This window comes from Podarcis cretensis (genome assembly GCF_951804945.1).
Source record: "Podarcis cretensis genome assembly, chromosome: 2".
NCBI classification, from domain to species: Eukaryota; Metazoa; Chordata; class Lepidosauria; order Squamata; family Lacertidae; genus Podarcis; species Podarcis cretensis.
The window spans coordinates 64,889,752-64,916,110 of NC_137171.1; the positions used below are offsets into that span (position 1 = coordinate 64,889,752).

General features: G+C 43.2%; 1 protein-coding gene across 1 annotated transcript; it reads right to left on the reverse strand.

Moving 5' to 3' along the window:
• Positions 1 to 140: 140 nt before the first annotated feature.
• Positions 141 to 26,359, reverse strand: NMUR2 (neuromedin U receptor 2). The gene is made up of 4 exons (XM_079968262.1): positions 25,383 to 26,359; positions 10,784 to 10,868; positions 3,136 to 3,261; positions 141 to 1,290 (listed from the first exon to the last, which is right to left on the reverse strand). The coding sequence occupies exons 1-4, from the start codon at positions 26,337 to 26,339 to the stop codon at positions 1,031 to 1,033; spliced, it is 1,428 nt and encodes a 475-aa protein (XP_079824388.1). The 5' UTR covers positions 26,340 to 26,359; the 3' UTR covers positions 141 to 1,030.

Below are 26,359 nucleotides of genomic sequence, written 5' to 3' on the forward strand. Positions count from 1 at the left end.
TGTCCCAGCTCCTGCCAACCTAGCAGTCTGAAAGCATGCCAGTGCAAGTAGATAAACAGGTACTGCTGCGGCAGGAAGGTAAACAGCGTTTCCGTGCGCTCTGGTTTCTGTCACAGTGTCCCATTGTGCCAGTAGTGGTTTAGTCATGCTGGCCACATGACCCAGAAAGCTGTCTGTGGACAAACGCCGGGTTCCTTGGCCGGCCTGAAGGCGAGATGAGTGCCGCAACCCCATAGTTGCCTTTGACTGGACTTAACCGTCCAGAGGGTCTTTTACCTTTTTTCTATTCAATCTTTCTTCCAGCAGTCTCTAACCTCTCTGGATGCTGGTGCTACTTGATCTTAATAGCTCCATGGCATGAGTTACCTCATGATGCCTTTTCCCTGGGAATTAACTGAAGCACCAGAAGTTGCAGAAGCTGGCTACCGGGTGTCTGAGACTGGTCTCTTGCTGGTTTTGTTTTTAAAGGAAGAGCTTCCTTTTATTTATTCATTCCTTTCTTTAAAAACACACTCACTTTCCGCACTGATTTCTTTAAAAGGAAAAATAACAGTGAACAACTGTCAAAGACATGGTAAGTGCCTCCTCTAGCTTCTTACACTTACAGGAAATCCCAGATGAGTCCATAAGAGGACTTTCTGGAAGTATAGATACCCGGGAAGGCTGTAGAATGAACACCAACAGAAAGACAATTTGTAGGGTGAAAGGGTGCTCCCCAAAGCCCCCCGTCTCCTCAAAAGGAAGTGTAATTTCTATTTCTCCTCACATCTCTCACGTGGGCCTCATCCTTCAGCATCCAACAAGGTGCCCTTATGCACGAGCATCTCCTGCACAGCTGGGAAACCATGTGGCTGGGGCCTGATTGTGTAGCCTCGCCCACGAAACGAGCCCTGCTCCTCCTGGTACCGTGCCAGTTTCAAAGGAAATAAACACACGCTTGGGTCATTCATATGATCTTTCAGCTGTGCAAGAGCTGGTCATGGATAAGTAGCTCCCGTGCGGCTGGGAGGACATCCAAAGGTCACATTAGTCACAGACCGCCAGACAGGTGAGAGCTGCAGACAGACGACCTCTGCGGATATGGATGGCTTCTTTCTTCTGCAGACCCTGCAACATTGAGTTCCCCAAGCATGAAGATGCTCCGCTGGGATGGGAGGCGACTGGTAGTGTGTCTGGGGTGCCAGTGTTTGCACTGAGGAAAGATGACACTCAGGAAAGCCATCCTAAAACGCCTGGACAGCAAATTGTAGATTATAGGGTTAACAGCAGAACTCAGATAGAAGAAAATGCCTAGGAGAGGGGAAACAGCAGAAAGAAACAGGGAGACAACTTGTGAGGTATAGTTCCTCTGCACAGCTTAACTGGCTGACAGGAACAAGGCTAGTCTTATCAGGTGGTGCATTTACAGCCCCTGTTTCTGCCTAATTAAAGGCAATGTTTTTCAGATATATTAGCTGCACTTGTTCTCCAAGACAAAAATTATTGCAGTGCTGTCAAAGAGATTACAGTGCTCTAGTCTGAATACAAAGCAGTTAAGGGAAAGGAGCTGTTATGTTCAAAGCTTGTAAGAAAATGATCTGCTACACCTTGGGACCAACCTAAGTTACCACATGACAGCTGATAGCAAACCTGTGTCTTTCAAAGACAGGTCTGCCTAATTATATATAAATTAAGGAGTGTGTGTGTGATTTAAAGCTGGAGTGGGGAAACTTCAAGAGCCGCCTTTCCTTCTGAGCAACCTTCCCCCCCCCCTTCTCATATGCCAGCAATGACTGGGGCCAGAGGCAAAAGTGCAAGGAGCAATGAATGCTTTGTTACACACAGCACTCTATCCTCCATTCAGACAAGCAAGAAGCACGAACAGGGTTCATCTGTCATGGTTGTGGTGTATCTGGTATTCAGCCATCATAATGGACTTCCACTAAATACTAGAGTTGCTCGGCTGGTGGTTATTGCACCCAATGTATTTGCATTGTGTCTGCAGCAGTAATAGAATTAGGTGCTTATAAACCCTTAGACCTACAACAAGAATTTCTATTATCTATCATCTATCATCTATCTATATCTATCTATATCTATCATCTATCATCTATCTATCTATCTATCTATCTATCTATCTATCTATCTATTTCTTCCTTGTACTTTCTAATGAGATTCCTTGCTTGGCTGAGAAATCAGCAAAGAGAACGTCTATATTAGAGATGGTCTAGTAGCAATAATAATGGGTTTTGCTTATTTTATGAGTAAAAATGCTGAGTGTGGGTCACGATGGCCTTGGGAAGTCATGCTTTTCTTAAAGATACAGGTCCAAGCAACTAGCATTGTGGCACCTTTGCACCTTCTCTGTTTTCTGAACCTTAGCACAGATTTATATTATGGTCTTTAAGTCACATCTATCAAGGACGGAGGGAGAGGGAGAGTATTTGTATTGATTTGCAATATAATGCTTCCCCCACCTACAATAGCACAGGAGCACAGACTTTGGAGGAAGAAAGGCTGGAACCTTCATCCAGTAGTGGACAGTGGAGCGGTGGCAATCATCAGAGGTGGGTTTAGGGCAGCATGACCGGTTCTGCTGCACTGAGCATGGAGCATGAGCAATGGATAGAGCAAAATGGAAGACAAGAGATGGGGCAAGGACTGAATTTTGACCTCGCACAGGGCGCTGCTGAAATTTGAAAGACCAAAGTCCGCCCTGACTTCAGTCACCTGCATCACTGCTGCATACCAGGATAGCCCATTGCAAATGTACCAGAGGAGCCAATTCTGTGCTCCTGTTAGTGCATTTGCACTGCACCAACCCTGCCACCACACCACCTCTCTGCCCTGGTATGCAGGAGCAACACGGGTGACCAGAGGTCAGGTGAGCACCCCACTTCACCCCACTGCCTGCTACTGCCTTTTGCCTGACCCACAGCCCTTTGTAGTGTGGAAGGGAGGAAGAAAACACATTTTCATTCAGCAGTTGATGTTCACTGGAGAACATTCTTTCCAGGTCTCAGTTTATTGAATGATAGTTTTCATTGGTTTATCAGAGGGTCATTTTATGTCATTCTGACTCAACTTAACCATCAGAGTTTTCTTTTGGGACGCTTTGCTTGTGCTGAACAAACTGTGAGACAAAGAGAAAGTTACCTGACACCACATGGATTAAGTTGAACATATTGGCAAGAGGTTCTGTCCAGTTTACGACAAAGCTGTAGAAGAGTCGGTCTGTGTGGAACGGAGCCCAGCATATGCCAAAAACGATTACTAGGACAACTGTCAGGGAGAGAAGAATGAGGGAAGAGCAAGACATATAGGCTGCTATTTTACTGCATCAAACCAGGTGATTCAAGAAAGCAAATGAATACTTCAGATAGCTTCCCACTTTAATCAAACAGAAATATCATCCCCCCCCATTTTTAACATTTACTTTCCTCTTTTCTGTTTTGCTCATACAAGATGAAATTAGCTTACAATAAAAGTTTGATTCTACACTGATATCAGGCTTCAGTATGTCATTGATATATATTTTAAATCAGTGTGTTATTTTACAAGTGGAAATAAATACTTTACTGGTTCTTATTGAACATTCTACTTAGAATAAATGAACTCTAGACAAGCCATTGCCAGTGCAAATTTGGATGGGGCTGTATAAACTGAAGGTCTGGCACTGCTTCTCATGGGACATTTTATTATTTTATCAGAGGAATGGGCAAATCTGTCAATTTTGGTCTCTCACCGTTCTTTTTCTTCTCTTTTTGGTAATACTAAGTTCAGTTATCCACATTCCCACATCAGCTTGTGATTTAAAAAGAACTCATCATGAAAATTCATCAGCATGTTAGGCAAATTTATCTTAGTATGAACATTTTCCCTAACATAATGCACTTTGGATATTGTTTTCACAAATATATGCCTTTTATGCATACTTTACCATCCTGCGTGCTTTTATGTACAAATCACTTAGCCGCAGGATGACAGCATATTGTTTTGGGAAGTATGAATCACATTTAAGTGGAAACTGAATTAAGATTCTGCCCCATCCCTATTTTAGCATCTGCCACATAATGTAACTACGAGATGCAAGACTCTCTCAGGACTCCTGTATCTGTTGGTGAGCTTGGCCTACATGTAGATTTGAAAAAAATCAGTCATGTGCCTGCATAGACACCAGATCTATCTCACCCACAGGTGCAAGAGTCCTAAAGGAGTCTTGCACCTAATGGTATCAAGACGGACACATGCATAATGCTTTCCAGCTGTATTCATTGGTTGTAAGTCACTTTGGGTTGCCTTGGGCAAGATATAATAATAATAATAATAATAATTTATTATTTGTACCCCACCCATCTGGCTGGGTCTCCCCAGCCACTCTGGGCGGCTTCCATAAGAACCAAAAATACACTAAAATATCACAGATTAAAAACTTCCCTGAACAGGGCTGCCTTAAGATGTCTTCTGAATGTCAGGTAGTTATTTATTGCTTTGACATCTGATGGGAGGGCGTTCCACAGGGCAGGCGCCACGACCGAGAAGGCCCTCTGCCTGGTTCCCTGTAGCTTTGCTTCTCGCAATGAGGGAACCGCCAGAAGGCCCTCGGCACTGGACCTCAGCACTAGTCCTTCTTCGAACACTATTGTTCGAGAACTATTGTTGCTGTTGCTAAAGTAATAATTATTCATGTGTGAAAGAGGTTAAAATTCCTTTGTACAGTTCTTTGTGGCTGTAATTGCATGGATGCTTCCAAGTCCTTTTTCAAAATTAATCACAAGCAGAAGTGGAAAGTCCTGGTTCAGGGCAACCCAATGCACATCTACTAAGCCAGGGATTGTCAGCCTGGTCCCTACCACCCACTAGTGGGCATTTCAGGATTCTAGGTGGGCGGTTGGGGGTTCTACGGCACAAGCTGAATCTTCCTTCCATTGAGCACTGGTGGGCGGTAAGGAAATTTTACCATCAAGAAAGATACATTAGTTGGTGGTAGGTATAAACAGGTTGACTACCTGTCAGGGAACTGCCATCGGAAAGACAGGAGGTGGAGGGGCTCTCAGAAGTCAGGAGAGACTCAGCAGCGGAGGAAGGCACCAGTAGGGGGAGAATGGAAGATCAGAGAGAGAGGGAGGCGAAGGAATGGCTCAGGGAGTCTTCTAGCGATAACAGCGGAGAAGTCTCAGGACCTCCCATAGGTACACCCACTCCTCGCCGGAAACTGTCGCGCCGTGAATCCAGACGACACGTTTCCGTCAAGGAGCTTTTATGCTGGAGTAAATTCCGTAAACGCCCACTGTCGGATTCTGCCAGCGATTGAGGGAGCCATGCTTAAGGGCTCCGCTAAAGACAGAGCTTTGCTAAACTGAGCAACTCTGAGGGACTAAGCTTTTACGCACAAGCAGCTCATCATCCCATCACAGCAATCCGACAGTCTCTGAAAGCAGCTTGTGCAAGGAGAGGCATCATGAGCAACCCAGCCGGAGCCGGAGAAGCGTGAGGAGCTGGAGCGGGTCCAAGCCTGGAAGAAAGGTACAGGATGTTGGAGGTCCAGCTAGCGCTGCAAACGGCTAGGCTCGATGAGAGGAGGGCTCAGGATGCAGAAAAAGGAAAAGCCACCCCACTCTCAAGGAAGGTGCCAGGACTGGTGCAGAAGTTTGGGGGTGATCCCAGGAACTATCAAGCCTTTAGGACAGAGATGCAATATGCCCTCAATCTGCAGTTTGATGACTTTCCTGATGAGGAATCAAGGGTAGCGTTTGTGATTGGCCATCTCGAAAGCGGGGCGAAAGACTGGGTGAGACCCCTGATGGCAGCTAATAACGACGCCCTAAAGGACACAAGGAAGTTTTTTCGCGCCATGGATCTGATGTTTTCCAGCGAGATTGAGCAGGGAGTGGTGCGCAGACAGTTAATGGGGTGTAAACAAGGGAGCCGATCTGTCCGTGAGTACTGGACTGAGTTCACCATGCTGATCCATAAATTGGGTTGGGATTTGTCGGCGGAACCGATACAAATGCTGTTCGAAGAAGGACTATCTTCGGCAGTGAAGGACAAACTTTCCCGGGCCCCCAGGGCGGAGTCTATGGACCAGCTGACTAAATCCGCGCTGGCCATAGGAGCACGCCAGGAGGCGAGAGCCTTGGAGAAGCGGGAAGGGAAGGGGGAACGTTGGAGGGATTTCCGCATTCCAGAGATTCCCGAGCAGCATTCGCCGCCAGCAGAGCCGATGGAAATTGGAACAGCGCGCGCGCGCGCAGTTTCAAACCCCAGTGAAGGGCGGAAGAAGGAGGGAAAGAGCGCCAAGAAATGTTTTCTCTGCCAACAGCCAGGTCACTTTGCCAGAGTCTGTCCGCAAAGAAAGGAATGGCAAGGGATGGCGGGAGCTGTTGGGGGGGAGGAGGAGGGAGCTAAGGAGCAAGTAAAAGCCAACGCCTGGCTGCCACCATCGGGGCACAGCAGCCAGGCCAAGGAGCAGTGAATGTGCCCACGCCGGAACCCCCAAGACCAGCGCTTGTAATAGAGGTGTCGCTAGAGCTGCCAAACGGGCACCCACTAAAGATTAAGGCGCTATTGGACTCAGGCAGCTCCTGTAATTTTATGAGTAAGGAGTTTGCAGCCGAACACCAGATACAGACTATCCCTTTAAGTAACCCTTTGCAGGTGACCACGATTGATGGGAGGGCGCTGTTGGGAGGAGAAGTGAACCACCAGACTGTCCCAATGATAATGAGGGTGGCAAGGCACACAGAACTGATAGCGTTTAATGTGGCCACCTTGGGAGGAGCGCCCATTATTTTGGGGATGAGCTGGCTAGCGCTGCATGATCCGCTAGTGGGATGGCACCAGAGAGTAGTCTCATTTGGGTCAGCGCATTGCCTGGCACACTGCAAGGAAAGGGAAGCCCAAGTAGGAACCCAGGCCACGCTAGCAGGAGTGGAAATAACAGACAAAGGGAAGGTACCACGTCAATACGCCGACCTGGCTAACGTCTTCAGCGAAAGGGAAGCAGATAAACTGCCCCCGCACAGACCCTTTGACTGTCAAATCAACTTACTCCCAGGAGCACAATTGCCAGTGGGCAAGCTGTATGCAATGTCAGACAGAGAGATGCAGGAGTTAAGGGAGTTCATTGACAAGAATCTCAAGCGAGGTTTCATCAGAGAGTCACGAGCGGTGGGGGGCAGCCCAGTGTTCTTTGTGGACAAAAAAAATACTAATAAACCCAGATTGGTCGTGGACTTCAGGGCCCTAAATGCGATGTCAGAACCAGTGACTTTCCCCATGCCCAGAATTGATGACATTCTGACCCGGGTGAGGAAAGGGAAAATTTTTACCAAGCTGGACCTAAGGGGGGCGTATAACCTGATACGTATGAGAAAGGGAGACGAGTGGAAAACCACTATGTTCACCCCCTTGGGGGCCTTTGAGTACCTCGTTATGCCCTTCGGTCTACAGGCGGGCTCGGCCTGTTTTCAATCATTCATGAATCACGTCCTGGGACCATTGCTTTACAAGAACTGCGTAGCGTTCTTAGATGATGTCCTGGTGTACTCAGAGAATGAGGAGCAGCATGTGCGAGATGTAAGAGAGGTACTGAGCAGACTGCAAGAAAACCAGCTGTGGGTGAAACTGGAGAAGTGTCAGTTTCATACCAGAGAGGTGGAATTCCTGGGGTACCGGTTGTCAAACAAGGGATTGGCCATGGATCCTAGCAAGGTTCAAGCGGTACTGGAATGGAAGACACCGAAAACTAAGAAGGACATGCAAAGGTTCCTGGGTTTCGGAAACTTCTATCGGAAGTTCATCAAGAACTTTGCCCACTTAACGGCACCCATCACTGATTGTCTCAGCAGCAAGAAGAAATTTGTCTGGACAGAAGAGGCGCAGCGAGTGTTCGAAAGATTAAAAAAGGCGTTTGCGTCGGAAGAACAACTTTTGCACGTGGATCTACAGCAACCAATGAGAGTGGAGACTGACGCTTCAGACAGAGCGGTGGGGGCTGTGCTTCTACAGCCGGGAAAAGATACGTCAGAATGGAGACCGTGTGCCTTCTTCTCGTGGAAGTTGAACAAATCCGAAAGGAACTACACCGTATACGACCGAGAACTACTCGCCATTCATGAAGCGTTCCGGAGATGGCGACACTTGCTGATTGGGGCGCAGCACAAGGTCCAAGTGCGGACCGACCACAAAAATCTAGAATACTGGAGAACTGCCCGAGGACTGAACCAGAGACAAGTGAGATGGGCCCAGGAGTTCTCCAAATTCCATTTTGAAATCCGTTATGTACCAGGACCAGAGAACGTCAGGGCGGACGCTCTCTCCCGAAAACCTGAGTATTTAGAGGGGGAGGGAGCGACTGAGGAAAGGCATATCATCCCCGAGGACCACTGGGTGTGTGGGGCGGCATTGGTGGGGCAAAGAGAACTGGTAGAGGGTACCGAGAACGATGAATATGCCCAAGAGAAACTCAGAGAACTCAGGGGGACAGGGGAGAACACCGGGGGGGGGGGTTGAGGAAAAAAACGGAGCGTTGTATTACAAAGGGGCACTGTACATACCCGATGGGGAACTGAGGGGCAGAGTGCTCAAGCAGTTACATGACAGCCCCACAGCGGGGCACTTCGGGCAGCACAAAACCATGTGGTTGGTTACCAGGGAGTTTTGGTGGCCCAAGGTGAGGGAAGACGTACGGGAATATGTTAGGGGGTGTGACAGGTGCCAGCGAGCGAAAGGGGAGAGGCTGGCACCAGCGGGGCTATTGGAACCCTTACCCACACCAGAAAGGCCATGGGAGGCGGTATCCATAGATTTTATGACAGATCTGCCAAAATCCAAAGGGAAAACAGCTGTCATGGTGGTGGTAGACCTATTAACTAAGATGTGCCATTTCATAGCCTGTTCACACGCAGTCACAGCGGAAGAAACCGCCAAGTTGTTTGTAAAGCATATTTTCAGGTTGCATGGTGCCCCCTTGAGGGTGGTCAGCGACAGAGGGAAACAATTTACTTCCAGGTTCTGGAGGAAGCTAATGAGCTTACTGCACGTAGAAGTCAATTTTTCAACTGCCCGGCACCCAGAAACAAATGGGCAGGCGGAAAGGGCAAACGGGATTTTACAACAATACCTGAGGTGTTATGTAAATGACAGAGAAAATGATTGGGTGGATAAGTTGGCCCTGGCAGAATTTGCCTACAACAACGCGGAGAACGTGTCCACAGGGATGAGTCCCTTCCTGGCAAATTATGGGTGTCATCCCAGGGCATTTCCAGGAGAAGGAGGGGAGAGGTGGAGTGTCCCGGCGGCGGAACACTTTGTTGAAGAGATGGAAGCGATCCACCGGCAACTCCAACTCAACTTAGAGAGAGCCAAGGAAGAATACAAGAAGCAAGCAGACAGAAGCAGAAGGGAAGGTGAAACCATAAGGGTGGGGAACCGGGTGTGGCTATCCACCCAAGGACTGCCGTTCAAGGGAGGGTGTAAGAAATTGAGACCCAAACGGCTGGGACCCTTTGAGGTCATACAACAGGTCAACCCGGTAGCATTCAAACTCAGATTGCCCAACCACATGAAACTGCATCCAGTATTTCACAGGTCCTTACTGTCACCGTACCGAGAGGGGCGAGAGTGGGGAGAACGTGAGAGGGAGGTTACTCAAACACCAGTCATAGAAGAAAGGGAACGCAACATGCATGTGGCAGAAATCATTGATTCCAGGTGGAAAGGGAATCAAGTAGAGTATTTGGTAGAATGGGAAGGGGAAGCGGAGTCAGAAAACACATGGGTACCGGCAGAGGAGGTCAATGACGAGATTTTAATAGAAACGTTTCATCAACGGTTCCCGAGGAAACCTCAGCCCGTGGCACGGTTCAGGAGGGAACACTTCGGCACCACCGATGAGGAGGGGGAGTTTGAAGGGTTCCCAGAGTCAGGGGTGGAGGAGGGAGTAGACTCCGACGAGGAAGAGGAATCAGGAAGAAGAGACGGGAGGCAGTGGCGAGAAGTGTTTGAATCCTCTGATGATGAGGAGTGTTCCTTCCGGGGTTTTCCATCCTCACCGCCAGTAGGGGAGGAGGCGGGAGGGGGTGAAGGGGGCCCTGGAGGGGAGGTGGATGTCAGGGAACTGCCATCGGAAAGACAGGAGGTGGAGGGGCTCTCAGAAGTCAGGAGAGACTCAGCAGCGGAGGAAGGCACTAGTAGGGGGAGAATGGAAGATCAGAGAGAGAGGGAGGCGAAGGAATGGCTCAGGGAGTCTTCTAGCGATAACAGCGGAGAAGTCTCAGGACCTCCCATAGGTACACCCACTCCTCGCCGGAAACTGCCGCGCCGTGAATCCAGACGACGCGTTTCCGTCAAGGAGCTTTTATGCTGGAGTAAATTCCGTAAACACCCACTGTCGGATTCTGCCAGCGATTGAGGGAGCCATGCTTAAGGGCTCCGCTAAAGACAGAGCTTTGCTAAACTGAGCAACTCTGAGGGACTAAGCTTTTACGCACAAGCAGCTCATCATCCCATCACACTACCCTTGTACTAAACAATGAACCTCATTGAATTTGATGGGACTTACTCCCTGGTTAGTAGTACAGGGTTCCGGGCTTGGTTCCTGAAATATACTGCACATACATACTCTGCATCTCTGATTAAAAGTGCAGAGACACAGTGCAAATAGGGATTGCCATGTTTGACTGCCATCTGGGAAATGTCCCTGGGAAATAGGGACGTCTGGTAACCTTATCCTAAAATACATTATCGTACATTGGCCTGCCTCACATTCATTCATAATGCAAAGCACAAATTTGTTACTTACATAACATCTTAGTGACAGACTTTCTGGATGGCCTTTTAACATTAATTCCCATTTCATCTACTTCCAAAGAACAGTCTCCTCTCAGCTGGTAATTGGAGAAGAAAAAGTCAGGAAACATTGCTGTAGGAATGGATCTAACAACATCAGTGAAAATCAGCCTGTCCTGGAAAAACTGGTGGAAAGTATTGCTAAAGATAAAACAACATATAGAAAAACAAGCATGACCACATTTGGAATACTGTGTAGTGTACAGTTAAGATCGCCTGTAGTGTACAGTTAAGGATATTGCAGAGATAATCAGACATTGTTGGACTTCAGTTTCCATTATTCCTGACTATTGGTCCTGCTAGCAGGGGCTGATTGAACTTACAGTGCAGCAACATCTGGAGGCACTAAGTTAGCAACTCCTAGAATTGTAGAGTTGGAAGGGACCCTAAGCGTCATCTTCTAGCCCACCACCTGTCATGGGAGTCTGTTCCACTGTTGAACAGCTCTTACTTTCAGAAAGTTCTTCCGATGGAATCTTGTCCAGTCCACAACATGCACAAATGTCCAGTTCTGCAACATGTACAACCAAGAAAATAGGGGTGTTCCACCCATATAGCAAGCATGCTGAAGGCTCATGGCAACATTAAATTTGAACTCCTTTGCTTGCCAGAACAACTGATGTTACATATATGGAGTTTAGTTTGTTTCTTTGTTTTTAATCCATGGACATCAGCTTGGCACCAGAAATGGGGAGTGGGTGGGTTCTTTGGTAACTCTGTCTGTGTATTCATCAGCTCTGGAGCTTTCAAAAGAAAGGACATCATGTATTGATGTAAGCCATACTATTTCTTGCCTAGGCTACCATTGATTTGCAGTGAAATAAAGCTTGTTAAGAAAGCTACCCTTTTAATTACTAAAGTGCTGTCAAAAAGTCTTAGAAAGAGAGAGAACTCTGAACGCCAGGAGAAACAGAGAGAAGCCAAGAAAGCCATTTTCTGGTACTTTGCAAATGACTGTCAGTGAACTGGGATCTTCACCTCCTCCAGCAGTTCATTAGCTCAGAAAGAACCAGTGGTTTATTGTGCCAATTTGTGCTCTTCACCCCTAGCGTCACACAGAATCTTATTAACAGGATAAAGACAATGAACTCAGGGAAAGGGGCATCACATGTGTAGAACATGCAAAAGTATTCAAAATCACTCAGACCAACAGCTGAAAGCCAAGTAAAGCAAAAATAACACCCCCAAATTGATAAGGAATAGAAGAAGGGAGAGCAATAAGAAGCACCATATCAAATATATTCTAAAACTGCATGTAAGAAGAATGACAATGTTCCGTGAACACGAACTTCCTACCAAGGATGTGAGCTCTAATTCCATTGGGGTGTTCCAATCCCACATGTGATCAGAATCATTTGAGAGACAGAGGAGGGGTGAGCAGGCTAGCTCTCCCCTGCCCATTACCATTTGCATCACCTTACTGAGTCAAAAGCAACCATCTTCAGTCGGAAGCCCATTCGTCTCAAGGTTCTAAATCATGCAAGGTCCTAAGTCTACAGGACTGGGGGGGGGGGAGGCTCCCCAATTCAGGAATTATGCCTCTGGTTCATGAAGGGTGCTGGCAATAGGGGGCAGAAATAGCAGACTCATCCCTGCAAGATAGATTCCAATGTCTGAATGGAGCTTTAGTTTCAGGAGTTAGCTAAATGCAATAAAATTTACAGAACCGGAAAAACTAATATCCCCTGCTTCCCATAAACCTCTTATTGATGTGGTGGCAAGTAATGTTTGAAAATGAAAATAAAATTCACTTTATACTGCCACAATGGGTTGGGTCCAGACTATGTTACTTGGACTGAGGGTTCTACTGAAGTTATTGTGAAGTTATTGTGTCATGACTAATAGGAACTGAATGCTATTAAATTAGCCTGGATTCAACTCCAGCCAAAGAAAAGCAAAAAATGAAAAGGTTTAGCTCAATTCTGAATTTAATGGCAAGAGATTATGGTTTGAACAAGTTCAGATTGCTGTTTAAATTATTATTTCTTTAGCTGAATGAGATGCATTATAAGAAAGTGTGAAAATCCCTGTCCAAGATCCTGTATGCATTTTATTTTCTGGTGAATGGATTGCGGAGGCATCTGTTCTGTGCTTTTTAAACTTCATTTCTTTCCAATACAGAAAGATGTACTTACACTTAACCTTTTCCATGGTGCTTGAAAAAAATGAGTGTATAGCAGGGGGTGGTGGAGGACACAAAGGAGATCTGAGTGGGGGGAAAACTATCCTAGAATATCTTGCCTCTATGAAACCTCTGGTGAAAAGTGGGGTACAAACATGCATGGGCAAATAGAATTTATTTATTCTTATTGTTCATTTGTTATTTTAATTTCTATCCTGTCTCTCTTATGTATATCACCACCAAAAGCTGCTGAGAACAGCAACATTGCAATACAGAAGTTTGGTTTGATTTTAAATCAGTTTTATATTTCCAATGGGCCTTAAACCTGGTCCTAACCATGTTTCTATGCACCATTGATTGTGGGTTGTAGCTAGACTCAGTTTAACTAATGAAGGTGGTAATCCAGAACGGGAGAGAGGAAAACCAAAGGAAAACAAACCATCATTTGCCAATGCCTTGCTGGGCTCATGCTACTTCCTGGTACAGTTGTATCATGTGCACCCTGATATTCACCACTTAGAAATTTTAACCCCCTCCCCAATGGATCTCAGACATTGGCAAGGGAAGGGTGACTGAGGTTTCTGCCACAGCAGAGAGAAGGCCACATATCTTCTTCCAAGGTCAGACCAAGGTGTCTACCCTCAGAAGTGGTATTCTAAAACATTCTTCAGGACACCTTCCCAGGGACCATTGTAGGACCAGTCTTGACCCAACCCTATGACTGGTATAAGATCCATATCAGTGCTCCACGATTGCAATATTCATCACAACTAATTTTATTCTGAATCATGTCCACCATGTAGCTGTGAGCAAAAACAAGGTGCAATAGAAAGACATTTATTAGCTATTACTAATGGTGATTAATTACTAATCAGATGGCAAGGCATTCTTATTGAGTTTTGCAATAAGTGTTTTTAATTAATAGCTTGGAATGCAAAACGTTCTGTAGCTTTTAGAAAGCAGGCAGCTGGATCTAATAGGCAGAATACTGTAAAGTAAAGCTGCACTTTCAAAAAATGGCTAAAAAGAAGTGTAGATAAGCCTCTTGTCTGGAAGCACAATATAGGTTTCCCATGATTTCTGTGGGCTCTGTCTTTGTCTCCACCTGCTTTATGCTATTGGATTTATTGCTCATAAAAGCTCTTTTATTTTGTTTTTTGTTTTTTTTATAAAATAATATGTATTAAGAGTTTAAAGATTACAAAAAGAAAGAAAAAGAATTAAACAAATCAATATAATACAATACAAAAACAGAAACAAAAACACTACATAAAACATTGAATTAACAAAACAAAACAAGAACAATTAAAAACACTTCCAATATGTTCAAGCTTATCTTTCATTCACTTGTTTCATTGACTTCCTCACGCCTCCCTTTTTGTATTCCACTTCAATTAACTGTTTCAGCAACTCCTTTCCATCTTCCTCTGTTTTCTGTCCTGTAATTAATCTTAACATATTCTAACCTTGTTTTTTCCCTTTAATACATTAACAGCCTATCTGTACCTAGTTCCTTATAACATTTCTGCCAAAGCCATATAACTTCATTCCACCATTTTTCTAAAGCTCATTAATTTTACAATATTTCTGTAAATAATCTTTAAATTTTTTCCAATCTTCTTCCACCGACTCTTCTCCCTGGTCTCGGATTCTGCCAGTCATTTCCGCCAATTCCATATAGTCCATCAACTTCATCTGCCATTCTTCCCGGGTGGGTAAATCTTGTGTCTTCCAATACTTCATGATGAGTATTCTTGCTGCTGTTGTTGCATGCATAAAGAAAGTTCTGTCCTTCTTTGGCACCAATTGGCCGACCATGCCCAGGAGAAAGCCTCTGGTTTCTTCAGGAAGGTATATTTAAATACCTTTTTCATTTCATTATAAATCATCTCCCAGAATGTCTTAATCCTTGGGCATGTCCACCAAAGGTGAAAGAATGTACCTTCAGTCTCATTACATTTCCAACATTTATTTTTGGGCAAATGGTAAATTTTTGCAAGCTCGACTGGTGTCATGTACCACCAGTAAATTATTTTCATTAAATTCTGTCTTAGGGCATTACATTCCATAAATTTCATACCTGTGGTCCATAACTGTTCCCAGTCAGCCATCATTATGTTATGTCCAACATCTTGTGCCCATTTAATCATAGCAGATTTCACCGTTTCATCCTGAGTGTTCCATTTCAACAGCAAATTATACATTCTTGACAAATTCTTAATTTTGGGATCTAACAATTCTGTTTCCAATTTTGATTTTTCCACCTGGAAGCCAACTTTTTTATCCAAATTATATGCCTCCATTATTTGGTAATAATGAAGCCAATCTCGCACTTTGTTTTTTAATTTTTCAAAACTCTGCAATTTTACCCTGTCTCCATCTTGTTCCAAAATTTCCCAATATTTCAGCCATTTGGCCTCCATATTGAGTTTTTTCTGTGCCTTCGCTTCCATTGGTGACAACCATCTTGGGGTTTTATTTTCTAACAAGTCCTTATATCTTATCCAAACATTAAACAATGCTTTCCTAACAATATGGTTTTGAATGCTTTATGTGCTTTTACCTTATCATACCACAAATATGCATGCCAACCAAATACATTGTTAAAACCTTCTAAATCCAGCACATCAGTGTTTTCAAGAAGCAGCCATTCTTTCAGCCAGCAAAAAGCAGCTGATTCATAGTAAAGTTTAAGGTCTGGCAGGGCAAATCCACCTCTTTCTTTAGCATCAGTTAATATCTTAAATTTTATTCTAGACTTCTTGCCCTGCCAGACAAATCTGGAAATGTCTCTCTGCCACTTCTTGAAACAATCCGTCTCGTCTATGATTTGCAATGTTTGAAACAAGAACAACATCCTTGGCAATACATTCATTTATATCACAGCAATTCTGCCTAACAATGATAGCTTCAAATTCGACCATATTTCTAAGTCCTTTTGCACTTCAATCCAACATTTTTCATAATTATCCTTAAACAGATTCACATTCTTGGCAGTCATATTAACCCCTAAATATTTCACTTTCTTAACCAGTGTTAACCCTGTTTCTTCCTGGAACGTCTCTCTCTCATTCAGAGTTAAATTTTTCTCTAAAACCTTAGTTTTCATTTTGTTTAACTTAAAACCTGCTACCTGTCCAAATTCTTGAATCAGTTCCAGTCCCCTTTTAGTACTAGATTCTGGCTCCTGTAAAGTCAATACTAGGTCATCAGCAAATGCCCTCAATTTATACTGTTTAGCTCCCACTTGTATACCTTTAACCAATTGGTCCTTTCTAATAATATTTAGCAAAACCTCCAGGACCGATATAAAAAGCAGTGGAGAGATTGGGCAACCTTGTCGTGTTCCTTTCTCAATCTTAAACTCTTCTGTAACTACATTGTTCACAATTAATTTTGCTTTTTGTTCTGAATAGATTGCACCTATACCATTTTCAAAACCTTGACCTACCCCCATCCCCTGTAAATTCTTCTTCATAAAGCTCCAAGAAATATTATTGAAAGCTTTCTCCACGTCCACAAATATCAAAACTGCCTTAGTATTAATATTCACTTGTAGTTTTTCTAAAATGTTAATTATATTCCTCATATTGTCATAATCTTTTAGCCAAAATATCTGCAAAAATTTTGTAATCCACGTTAAGCAGTGATATGGGGCGGTAATTCTTAAGCTGTGTCTTTTCAGTCTCAGTTTTCGGTATAAGTGTAATATAGGCTTCCTTCCACGACTCTGGTGCCCTTTTCCCTTCCAATATTTCATTACAGACTTGCTTCAATGGTTGTATTAGCCATTCTTTCAAAGATCTATAATATCTTGAAGTCAAACCATCTGGTCCTGGAGATTTACCCAGTTGCATGTTCTGTATGGCCCCTTCCACTTCCTGATCCGTTATTTTATAATTCAACATTAACTTATTTTCCTGAGAGATTTTCTGTAGACCATTTGTTTTCAAAAATCGATCAATGTCCATTTCTTTCTGCTTCTCCTATGTATAAAGTTGTTTAAAATACCTATGGAAGCACTTCCTGATCTCCACTGGATTCTGTATATTTTTTCCTTCCACTTCCAAATTCGTAATAGTATTAAGTTTTTGTCTTTTTTTCATTTGCCAGGTCAACAATTTCCCACACTTATTTGCCGATTCAAATGTCTTTTGTCTCATCTGTTTAATCTTCCATTCTATCTCTTGATTCATCAATTTCATAAATTGTACTTGATATAACTTTATCTCTCTCAGGATCTCCTGTGATTTTGGTTTTGTTCTCAGTTTCTTCTCTCCTTCCTTTATTTTCTCCAGGATTTTATCCTTTTTCTCATTTTGTGTTCTCTTCTTAATTGCATTCTGTTGTATCAAAAATCCTCTCATAACCGCTTTACTTGCATCCCAGATTACTCTTTTTTCCACTGTAGTATTCATATTTATCTCAAAATAGTCTCTCAAAGTTTTTTGGGCCTTCTTGGTTACTTCTTCATTCCTAAACAAAGTATCATTCATCCTCCATCTAAAGGAACCAATTGGCGTCAATTTCATCTCCATCTTCACAGGATTATGGTCAGAACACGTTTGGGGGCATATCTCCACCTTGCTAGTCTTCGGAACCAGGCCTCTAGTTGTCCAAATTTGGTCAATTCTTGTCCATGTCATTTTAGCTTCAGAGAAAAAAGTTCCCTCTCTTCCCAAAGGATTCTTCATTCTCCAAATGTCAACTAAATCCATATTTTCAGTCATGTCAAAAAAAGTTTTTGGTAGTCTACCATCTTTGGTGACTACCTGTCTCTGTGCCTTATCCATATTTGTAGACACCACTCCATTCATGTCTCCCATCAAGATCATATTGTAATCCATATAGTCCAATAGAGTCTCATGTAACTTCTTAAAGAATTCCAATTTTCCTTCATTTGGTGCATAGATACCTACTATCAAAAATTTCTCTCCTTGTGATTGAATTTCAATTGCAACAAATCTTCCTTGTTCTTCTTTAAACATAAATTTCGGTGATAGGCTCTCCTTTGCATAAAGTACTACTCTTTTTTTAACTTTATCCGATGAAATAAATTCATGGCCCAATCTTTTATTGCTCAATATCTTCCTGTGTAGCCTTATCACATGTGTTTCTTGTAGACAGATCAAGTCCAAATGTTCTTTTTTCAATAAATAGAAGACTCTCCGCCTTTTTTCCGGGGAGTTCAGTCCATTAACATTCCAACTCAGTACTTGCAACGCCATGGTGTAATTACTCTGCTTTTCCTCCAACTTAACCCAATGCTTGCTCTTCTTCTGTTGGTGTTGTTGGTGTCACATTCACTGGGGGATCCAATCCAAAGGAATATGTTGATATATCCAATATTCCCTTATTTGATGATCTTCTGTCCAGTGCTCTTTGCTCTAGTCCTCTGTCTGATGGTCTTCTATCCAGTACTTCTGGCTCTTTCCCAAGTCCCTTCTGGATATCTTCTTCGTATTTATCCAAAAACTTTACTTTGTCTTCTACTGATCTTATTTTTATTTTCCTTCCTTTGAAACTGAAAGATAGACCTTGGGGAAATTCCCACCTGAAGATGATTTTATTCCTTCTCAACAGGTCAACCAAATCTCTGTAATTAAACCTAAGATCCAAAAGATATTTCGGAACGTCTTTAAAAATTTCCACTCTTGACTGTTGTATTTCCAAAGTCTTCAGATAGTGCCAGCCCAAAATTCTATCCCTCTCTTCTTTAGTTCGGAGGGTGATCAAACAGTCTCTTATTCTACTCTTTTCTTTTCCCCCCCTCTTCCGAGTCTGAAGGCACTCACAATTCTGAATTCCTCTTGCTCCAAGTCCAATTCCCAAAAATCAGCAAATTCCTGCGTGAGAAATTCTATTAAACTGTCCTTCTCCAGTTCAGGTACAGCTCTAATCCTCAAATTTGTCTGTTTTTCTTTGAGCTCAATCATAGAAAGCATCAGCTTATGGTCATCAAGTTGCCTCTGTAGATTTGGGACTCTCTGCCTCCAGTTGTGTTACTTTATCTTCTACAACAGCAACTTTTTCCCTAGCTTCCTCTGCGGTCTGTCGAATCAAAGTAGATTCCTGTATCAATTTCTGGATAGTTTCTGTATTAGTATTTACCTTTTGTCCCAAGTTATTTATACTTTCTGTATTTAAGTCAATTTTAATAGTTGCAACATCCACTTTTGCATTTGTCGCATCCACTTTTGCATTTGTCGCATCCACTTTCACATTTGTCGCGTCTGCTTTCTTATTAAGCTGTTCCAATGCCTCATTAATCTTGCCCAGTGCAGCCGCTAATGCCTCTTCTGTTGATATTCCTCTTGGTTTAGAATGTACTGATGCAACCGCTGAGGGAGCAGGGGGACCTGATGTTGAGGCTCTCCTAGGTTGCTGCCAAGACTTCCCAGACCTTGTTGTTTTTTCTGGGATTGACTGGTTTATCTTTCCCTTTCCATCTGCCATAACTCTTAAAGAATTCAAGGTCAGTCCCACAGTCCCACAGTTTTTATCTTACAGCTGGGAATTACCTAATCCAGCTCCTGTGACAGTTTCAAAAACTTCCTCTAGAGGGAAACAGTTGCAATTTGTAACAGTCCATAATGTCCCCTTTTAAAATTCAGTTCAAGCAATAAAGTTAATTAGTTACAGTTTTCAGTTACTTTTTTTAAAGTCAGATGGACACAGTCAAAACAAAGTATCTATCTTATTTGGCAAGCTGTCAAAAAAAGTTCTATTTGCAGTGCGTAAACATTTCAAGGCACGTCAATCTTAATGGCAGCCCCACTCCAGGTTTGGAGCGGTAGTAATCTAACTTCCTTCACTCTCTCCTGCAGTCATGTAAGATCCACACTTCCCCCCTCTTCTCCTGCTTCCAAGGGGGGGTTAGATATTTTTTACTGATGGAAATTTAGTCTTTTAAGATAGGCTTTCCAAGACTTTAGCTTACACCCTCTTTGCTTCAGTCTATTTACAAAAGGGGAAGGCGGACTTCCTGTTTTGAACCTCCCCCGTTCGATGCCAAATTAAGACGTTTTAAAAATCCAATTCTCCACTCTACTCATGGGTAATTGCTTTAAAATCAAATTGTCCACAGGAAAAAGTCAGCGCTCTCCGGCAACAGCTGTGCGGCTTCGCTCCGTGAAGGAAGCAGTCTGTTCGAAGCACCGCACCACTCACCCTACGTCGCTCCGGACCCCTGAAACCGGGTTTCCCCGCGAGTAGGGGGGCACAGAAGGTGCCAGCCGAATCCCACATTCACAGGCTTCACCCGCCTGTGATTTATAGTGGGTCCCCGCCTTCGCCGTGGCGGCCAGACCCAAATTTTCACGAAGCAAATTCCTCCTAGTCAGAGGAATTCCGCCATTGCCAATGGCGCTAACCCGGAAGTCTTCCATAAAAGCTCTTTTATGAGCTTTTAAGCTGTGGTCAATATGAAATCATTTCTGTCATTTATCAACTCATCACAGTCTTCCAGTGTTTAATATACTCAAAATTCATTTCTGTTTGGTAATATATTTTTACTGCTTTAAGATGCAAAGCAACTAATGGCTGCTATTTTTGCTACATGATTCAGTGGCTGGCCTTTTCTGCCTGAAAGTTTTTTTTTTCACCCCAGCAAAAGCCATGGAGTATTTATTGTGGTAGCATGGCAATAAACTTGAAAAATGCTCCATAGGAAAAATTATCTTTTTGCCTACATATTTATTAAATAAAAACATAGTCCCATATTGCAATTAACCTTCAGGCATTTGTGAACACTATATGACTTTTTTATTATTACTCTGCATTCCTTGCAGCAAAACTCTTGGGATTTATAATATTCACAGTTTAAAACTGCTATCATGCCACTAGCTGAATAAAGTCACATGAAGCGGGTGGGATTCCAACGATTGTACACTTACACTTAAGGGTGTGATCTTAAAACATACCTACTGCTATGAACACATTGGGACTTCCATGGAATTTCAGTGTAAATTGACTATTTCTGAGGTCTGAAACAAATTGACTTGGATTTCAGTTTCATGAATTGCATCAGAAATATCTTTGTAGTTACAATGTGTACAATCTCATGGAAATCACTAATGCACTTAGGGATCATCCAGATGACCTATTTATTGGGCAAAGCTTATGTAAGGGTTAGAATAAATCAGGTAGTGATTGGCAGAGCAGAATGTTGTAGGGCAGTGTTGCTCACCTGGTTTCCCAGTGTGGGGGTCACTGCTGGTAACTGAGAGGGAGAGAGGTTAGGGCAAGGTGAGGAAGCAGGGATGCAATGGAGGTACAGCAGAATAAGTATTGGATTGGCTCTGCCACTGTGCCAGCACCAAACTGACCTCTCTGCTGTCACACCCCTTCCCATATCCCTATCAGATACCAGTAAAAAGGTAAAGGGACCCCTGACCATTAGGTCCAGTCACGGACGACTCTGGGGTTGTGGCCCTCATCTCACAGTAGCAACCTCTATTTTGGGAAGCCAGGTGAGCAACGCCACACCACCCTGCTCTGCCCCACCGACTGCTACTGGTTATATTCTGATTTCTTTTCCAGGAGGATATAAAAAAATGAGCATGCACCCTGATTTGCTTGTAGGGTGTTTATGCATGTTTCTGTTAGTCATTTGTTCAACTCACACTTTTCAATGCATTTTCCCATTGGTAGCAAATGGCATGAGTGTATTGATCAATAACGGAATAATCAAGGAAATGGCAACCAGCCCTAATCCTGTTACATAATGTCCTGGGATATCAATGTAGCTGATTAGCAAAAGTTCTAAACACATAACTCATGCCTTCTTCCTTCCCTATATGTTTACTAAGATTGTCAGCATCACTTTGTTTTTCTGCCAGTGGAGGAAAATAACTCATTTGCAATTAGTTTCTAAATGATTGAGAGCTGTATGTTGAAAGGCTTTCTGCCCCCCCCCCCCAACCTCCGCTAATTAATGGAAGCATTGTGTGTTGAATGCTAGAGCATGCTGGTGGGGAATGAGTGATTACTAGGGATAGACAAATCTGTCCATTTTGGTTTCTCTCAGTTTCTCATTTTTCAAATCTTAAGTTCAGTTCTCCACATTTACACATCAGTGTGAGGTTGGGGTTTTTTTTAAGTCCTCATGAAAATCAGTTGGCATTTTATTGCCAGTTTCTCTGAATATACACAATTTTGCATGATTTTTTTTGCCTAATATGCACATTTTTGCAAATTTCCCCACATAGAAAGTATTTTTTGTGCATTATTTTCTCTAATCAATGCATTTTTATGGACACTTATAATAATAATAATAATAATAATAATAATAATAATAATAATAATAATTTTATTATTTATACCCCGCCCACCTGGCTGAGTTTCCCCAGCCACTCTTGGCGGCTCCCAATCAGTGTTAAAAACAGTACAGCATTACATATTAAAAACTTCCCTGAACAGGGCTGCCTTAAGATGTCTTCTGAATGTCAGGTAATTCTTTATCTCTTTGACATCTGATGGGAGGGCGTTCCACAGGGTGGGCGCCACTACTGAGAAGGCCCTCTGTCTGGTTCTCTGTAGCCTCACTTCTCGCAATGAGGGAACCGCCAGAAGGCCCTCGGTGCTGGATCTCAGTGTCCGGGCTGAACGATGGGGGTGGAGATGCTCCTTCAGGTATACAGGACCGAGGCCGTTTAGGGCTTTAAAGGTCAGCACCAACACTTTGAATCGTGCTCGGAAATGTACTGGGAGCCAGTGCAGATCTCTCAGAACCGGTGTTATGTGGTCCCGGCGGCCACTCCCAGTCACCAGTCTAGCTGCCGCATTCTGGCACAGTGTTTCTACCTCAGCACAGTGTTTCTCAAACTTTAGTCACCACATGTTGTTGGTCTACAGCTCTGACCACTGGTCCTGCTAGCTAGGGATGCCTTAGTATAAGCATTTTCGTACAAATTATTTTGTGTACAATCATGATTCTATGATTCATTGGAGTCCCCATGACTGCTATTTAAAGAACAAAAATCAGGCTGACACAGCATCTCATTTAGCTTTGCTCTCTCCAAATCACCAAAGGGGAAAACCCCCAGCCCTAACTTCTAGTGGACATGGGGGAAGCAAGTTGTGTAAGGTTACTTCATTCCCCCCCCCCCCAACCTGGAATACAAATTGCTGCGCCTACCACAAATATTCCCTGTTTTTTCCCTGGGCATAACTGTAAAATCAGGTAGCTTGGGTCAGAATCTTCCATAACTCAACTAGAGCATGACTATTACAGAAGAGGCTGGGTCAACAAGGGGAAATCTGTCACTTTCAGTTTCTTGTTTTCCCATTCTTCAATTCAGTTCTCCACATTCCCATATCACTTTGCATTTTTGCTTTAACCAAATATCCTCATGTGAATTCGCACACAGATCGTGTTATCTGTGTGCCACCTTTCCACAGTTCAAACAATGCTCAAGGTGGCTTGCAACATGAAAAAAACAATCACAAAATTACAAACGTAACAAAAGTAGTCATAAACAATAAATAAAACACCAAAAATATAAAATGAAACTGAACAATTTCCATATAAATCACAAGATCCAAAAATAAAGATACAAGAAAACCAACAGCAACAACCCTCCCCTCAGTAACCCCCCCAATCAATACCTCAACCCAAGAGTCTGTTCAGCAGCCTCAGATCTTACAGCCTCCCCTAATATGCACGTTTCTGCACAGCAGTTTTCTGTAACATAATGCATTTTTGCATGCTCCTTAGAATCATAGAATTATAGAATTGGAAGGGGCCTGGAACACCATTCACTGATAAATGCATTTTTGTGCACATTGCTTGCCTAGGAATCTGCATTGCAAAATTAAGAGAAGTGCATTTTTTTTCTGCTTCACTTCATGTATTGTTTCAGAAAGTGTGAATCAGATAAGTTCACCTTAAATGCAAACTGAACTGAACTTCTAACCCATCCCTACTCTCAGCTGAGCTTTTAAAGCTTTCAGGGAACTTGCAGGTTAAATAAATCCTACTTTCCCACTAAGGTTTCAGGATCTCTTCTCTTCTTTGCATTCAAATCCTCACAACTAGAGAGAAAGAGAGAAGCTTGTTGTGAAACAGAACATAATGGACACAAATATGGTGCTAGGGTGTGTGTGAGAGAGAGAGGGGGGGGGAGAAACGTCGCACTCTATGTGATTATCTCAGTCCACAGTCAAAGTGTTATCTTCTCTTTCTGAATGAAATGGCATATTTTCCTGTTTCACACAGAACAGGTCAGGATGAAAGCCTGTGCAGAATGAATTTGATGCTGGACATGCAAGGAAAACAATACTTTTATACATAATAGGATTAATCCCTACTTACGTGCACCTTAATCTTACAGAACCAGCATCAACACAAAAGGTGACGTTTAGATCAATGATTCCACTGCTGTTGCCTTTTGTGAATGAAGCCAGAAGAATATATCATAATGGAAGAGCATACGCCATAAAGAATAGAGCATCTGTATATAAAAGGCTGAAATGGTAAGCAAAATCCTTTTCAAATCATCCGAAAAGCTCCTAACTGTGGATTTGGTGAAAGGTTTGACCTAGTGGGTTTTTCCTGTAACACAAGAAGTGACTTCATTTTAAATGGATTATTATCTGAAAAGTGTCTGATGCTGTTATAAAGCACCAAGACAGCCTTATGGTGGGTTTTGATTAAGCAATTTCTGTAGGATCCCTTTGAAAGAATAACTTCCTGCCTGTATGAGGGCAGAGGGAATCATTTTGTGGCAGTAATCAAACAGTAAAGAAGGAGAGTGATTGATAATGCAAACTTAGCAGAACCATTCTGGTTTGTTTACTCAGCTCAGGTATTCCTTTTTCTAGCATCCATGCCAGTTGTTTTATTATTAGCCCATAGATGCTCTTCTCCCTACCTTCTTGAAAAGTGCACATGTGAAATTGCATCGTACAGTGATGTGGTATGCTTGTGTGATCTCATTCATAGGCAATATTGAGTTCAGTGGGACTTATTTCTGAATAAGCCTGTTTAAGATTAGGCTATAAGAAAAAGATGAAAAGTACTAAATATTCTTAGACTGATTGCACTTTTATTCTTAATCAACATGCACTGGCTAAATGTTGATTAAAAAAGCAAACTTACATGTGGATCCTTTTGCAAATGTGAAAAAGGGTGATGATGAAATAGGAGTTGCAAGAGTGCTGGAAGAAGATATGTGTGTGATTTTTAAAAGTCATAAATAGGTCGGGTAAATGGGTTTCCATTAATTATTGGGTAATGAATGGTTATGGGAAGTGAATGTCCAAAGCATTACTTCCACATGGCAGAATCTAAACTTCTGTTGCATTGCCAGAAAGATAATGGTAAGCCAGTAGAGGCTCAATTTTAAACAGTTTAAAGTACAGGATGAGATGATTTAAGATGAGATGGATCATTAAAGAAAGTTACACAAAAAGAGAGTGCAGGACTCACTTTCATCCCCATCAGGCAGTAGAGCACACTGATGACACTCATTGGCAGCACGTAAAAGAGGAAGGAGCTTAACTGGATGATACAGTTGTAGATCCACATGGGCTGAACCACAGCACACGTTGCTGAGCCAGGGACTTCTGTGTGATTTGGGAAATACTGCAGTACAATGCCGTGGGTGCTGGTGTTGGGAAGAGAGAAGAGGACAGATAGGAGCCACAGGGCAATGATGATCCTCAAAGCGCGCCTCCTGGTGCTCTTCAGCTTGGCTCGGAAGGGGTGCATGATGGCCACGTACCGCTCTATGCTGACTGTGGTGACGTTCAGGATGGAGGCGAAACACACTGTCTCAAAGAGAGCCGTCTTGAAATAGCACCCAGCCAATCCAAACAAGAAGGGGTAGTTGCTCCACATTTCGTAGACTTCCAAGGGCATCCCGCAGAGCAGGACCAGCAGGTCGGAAATGGCAAGGCTGAAGAGATAGTAGTTAGTGGGCGTTTTCATGTTGCGGTGCCTGAGAATCACCAGGCACACTAAAAGGTTGCCCGACACTCCAACCAGGAAAATTGAAGCATATATCCAAGTCATAGGCAGGAACAAATGGCTCCGTCTGGGTCCATATAAAAAGGTAAGGTAGTCCTCAGTGCTGTTTAGGTATCTTCTAATCAGTGGCTCCACTTCATCTTCTGTTTGGTAGACACCTGAAGATATGTTTGTGATCCAATCCATTGCGGGTATAGTGGATGAAGAATCTCTTTCCAGGCTCCAGACTGACCTAGATTGTCCAAGATTTTCTTGTTTCAGATGGCTCACTTTTCCAAGTAAAAATGGGACAGAACAGAACAGAGAGATAGAGCAATAGAGAAAAAGAGAGAAATTATGGGGAGAAGGTCTGGGGGGAGGAGAGAGAGAGAGAGAGAGAGAGAGAGAGAGAGAATGTCCTTTCAGACTCAAAAGCATAAAGGCACTGAGAGAAAAGA

Bases quoted from the DNA above. Each gene is read 5' to 3' on its own strand.
- NMUR2 (XM_079968262.1), bottom strand. From the start codon at position 26,339: ATGCTTTTGAGTCTGAAAGGACATTCTCTCTCTCTCTCTCTCTCTCTC. The intron at 3,262-10,783 runs GTAAGTAACAAA...TCTCCCTGACAG, and splicing joins GTCTGTCACTAAGATGTTAT to TTGTCCTAGTAATCGTTTTT. The intron at 1,291-3,135 runs GTAACTTTCTCT...CCCCTCTCCTAG, and splicing joins CTTAATCCATGTGGTGTCAG to GCATTTTCTTCTATCTGAGT.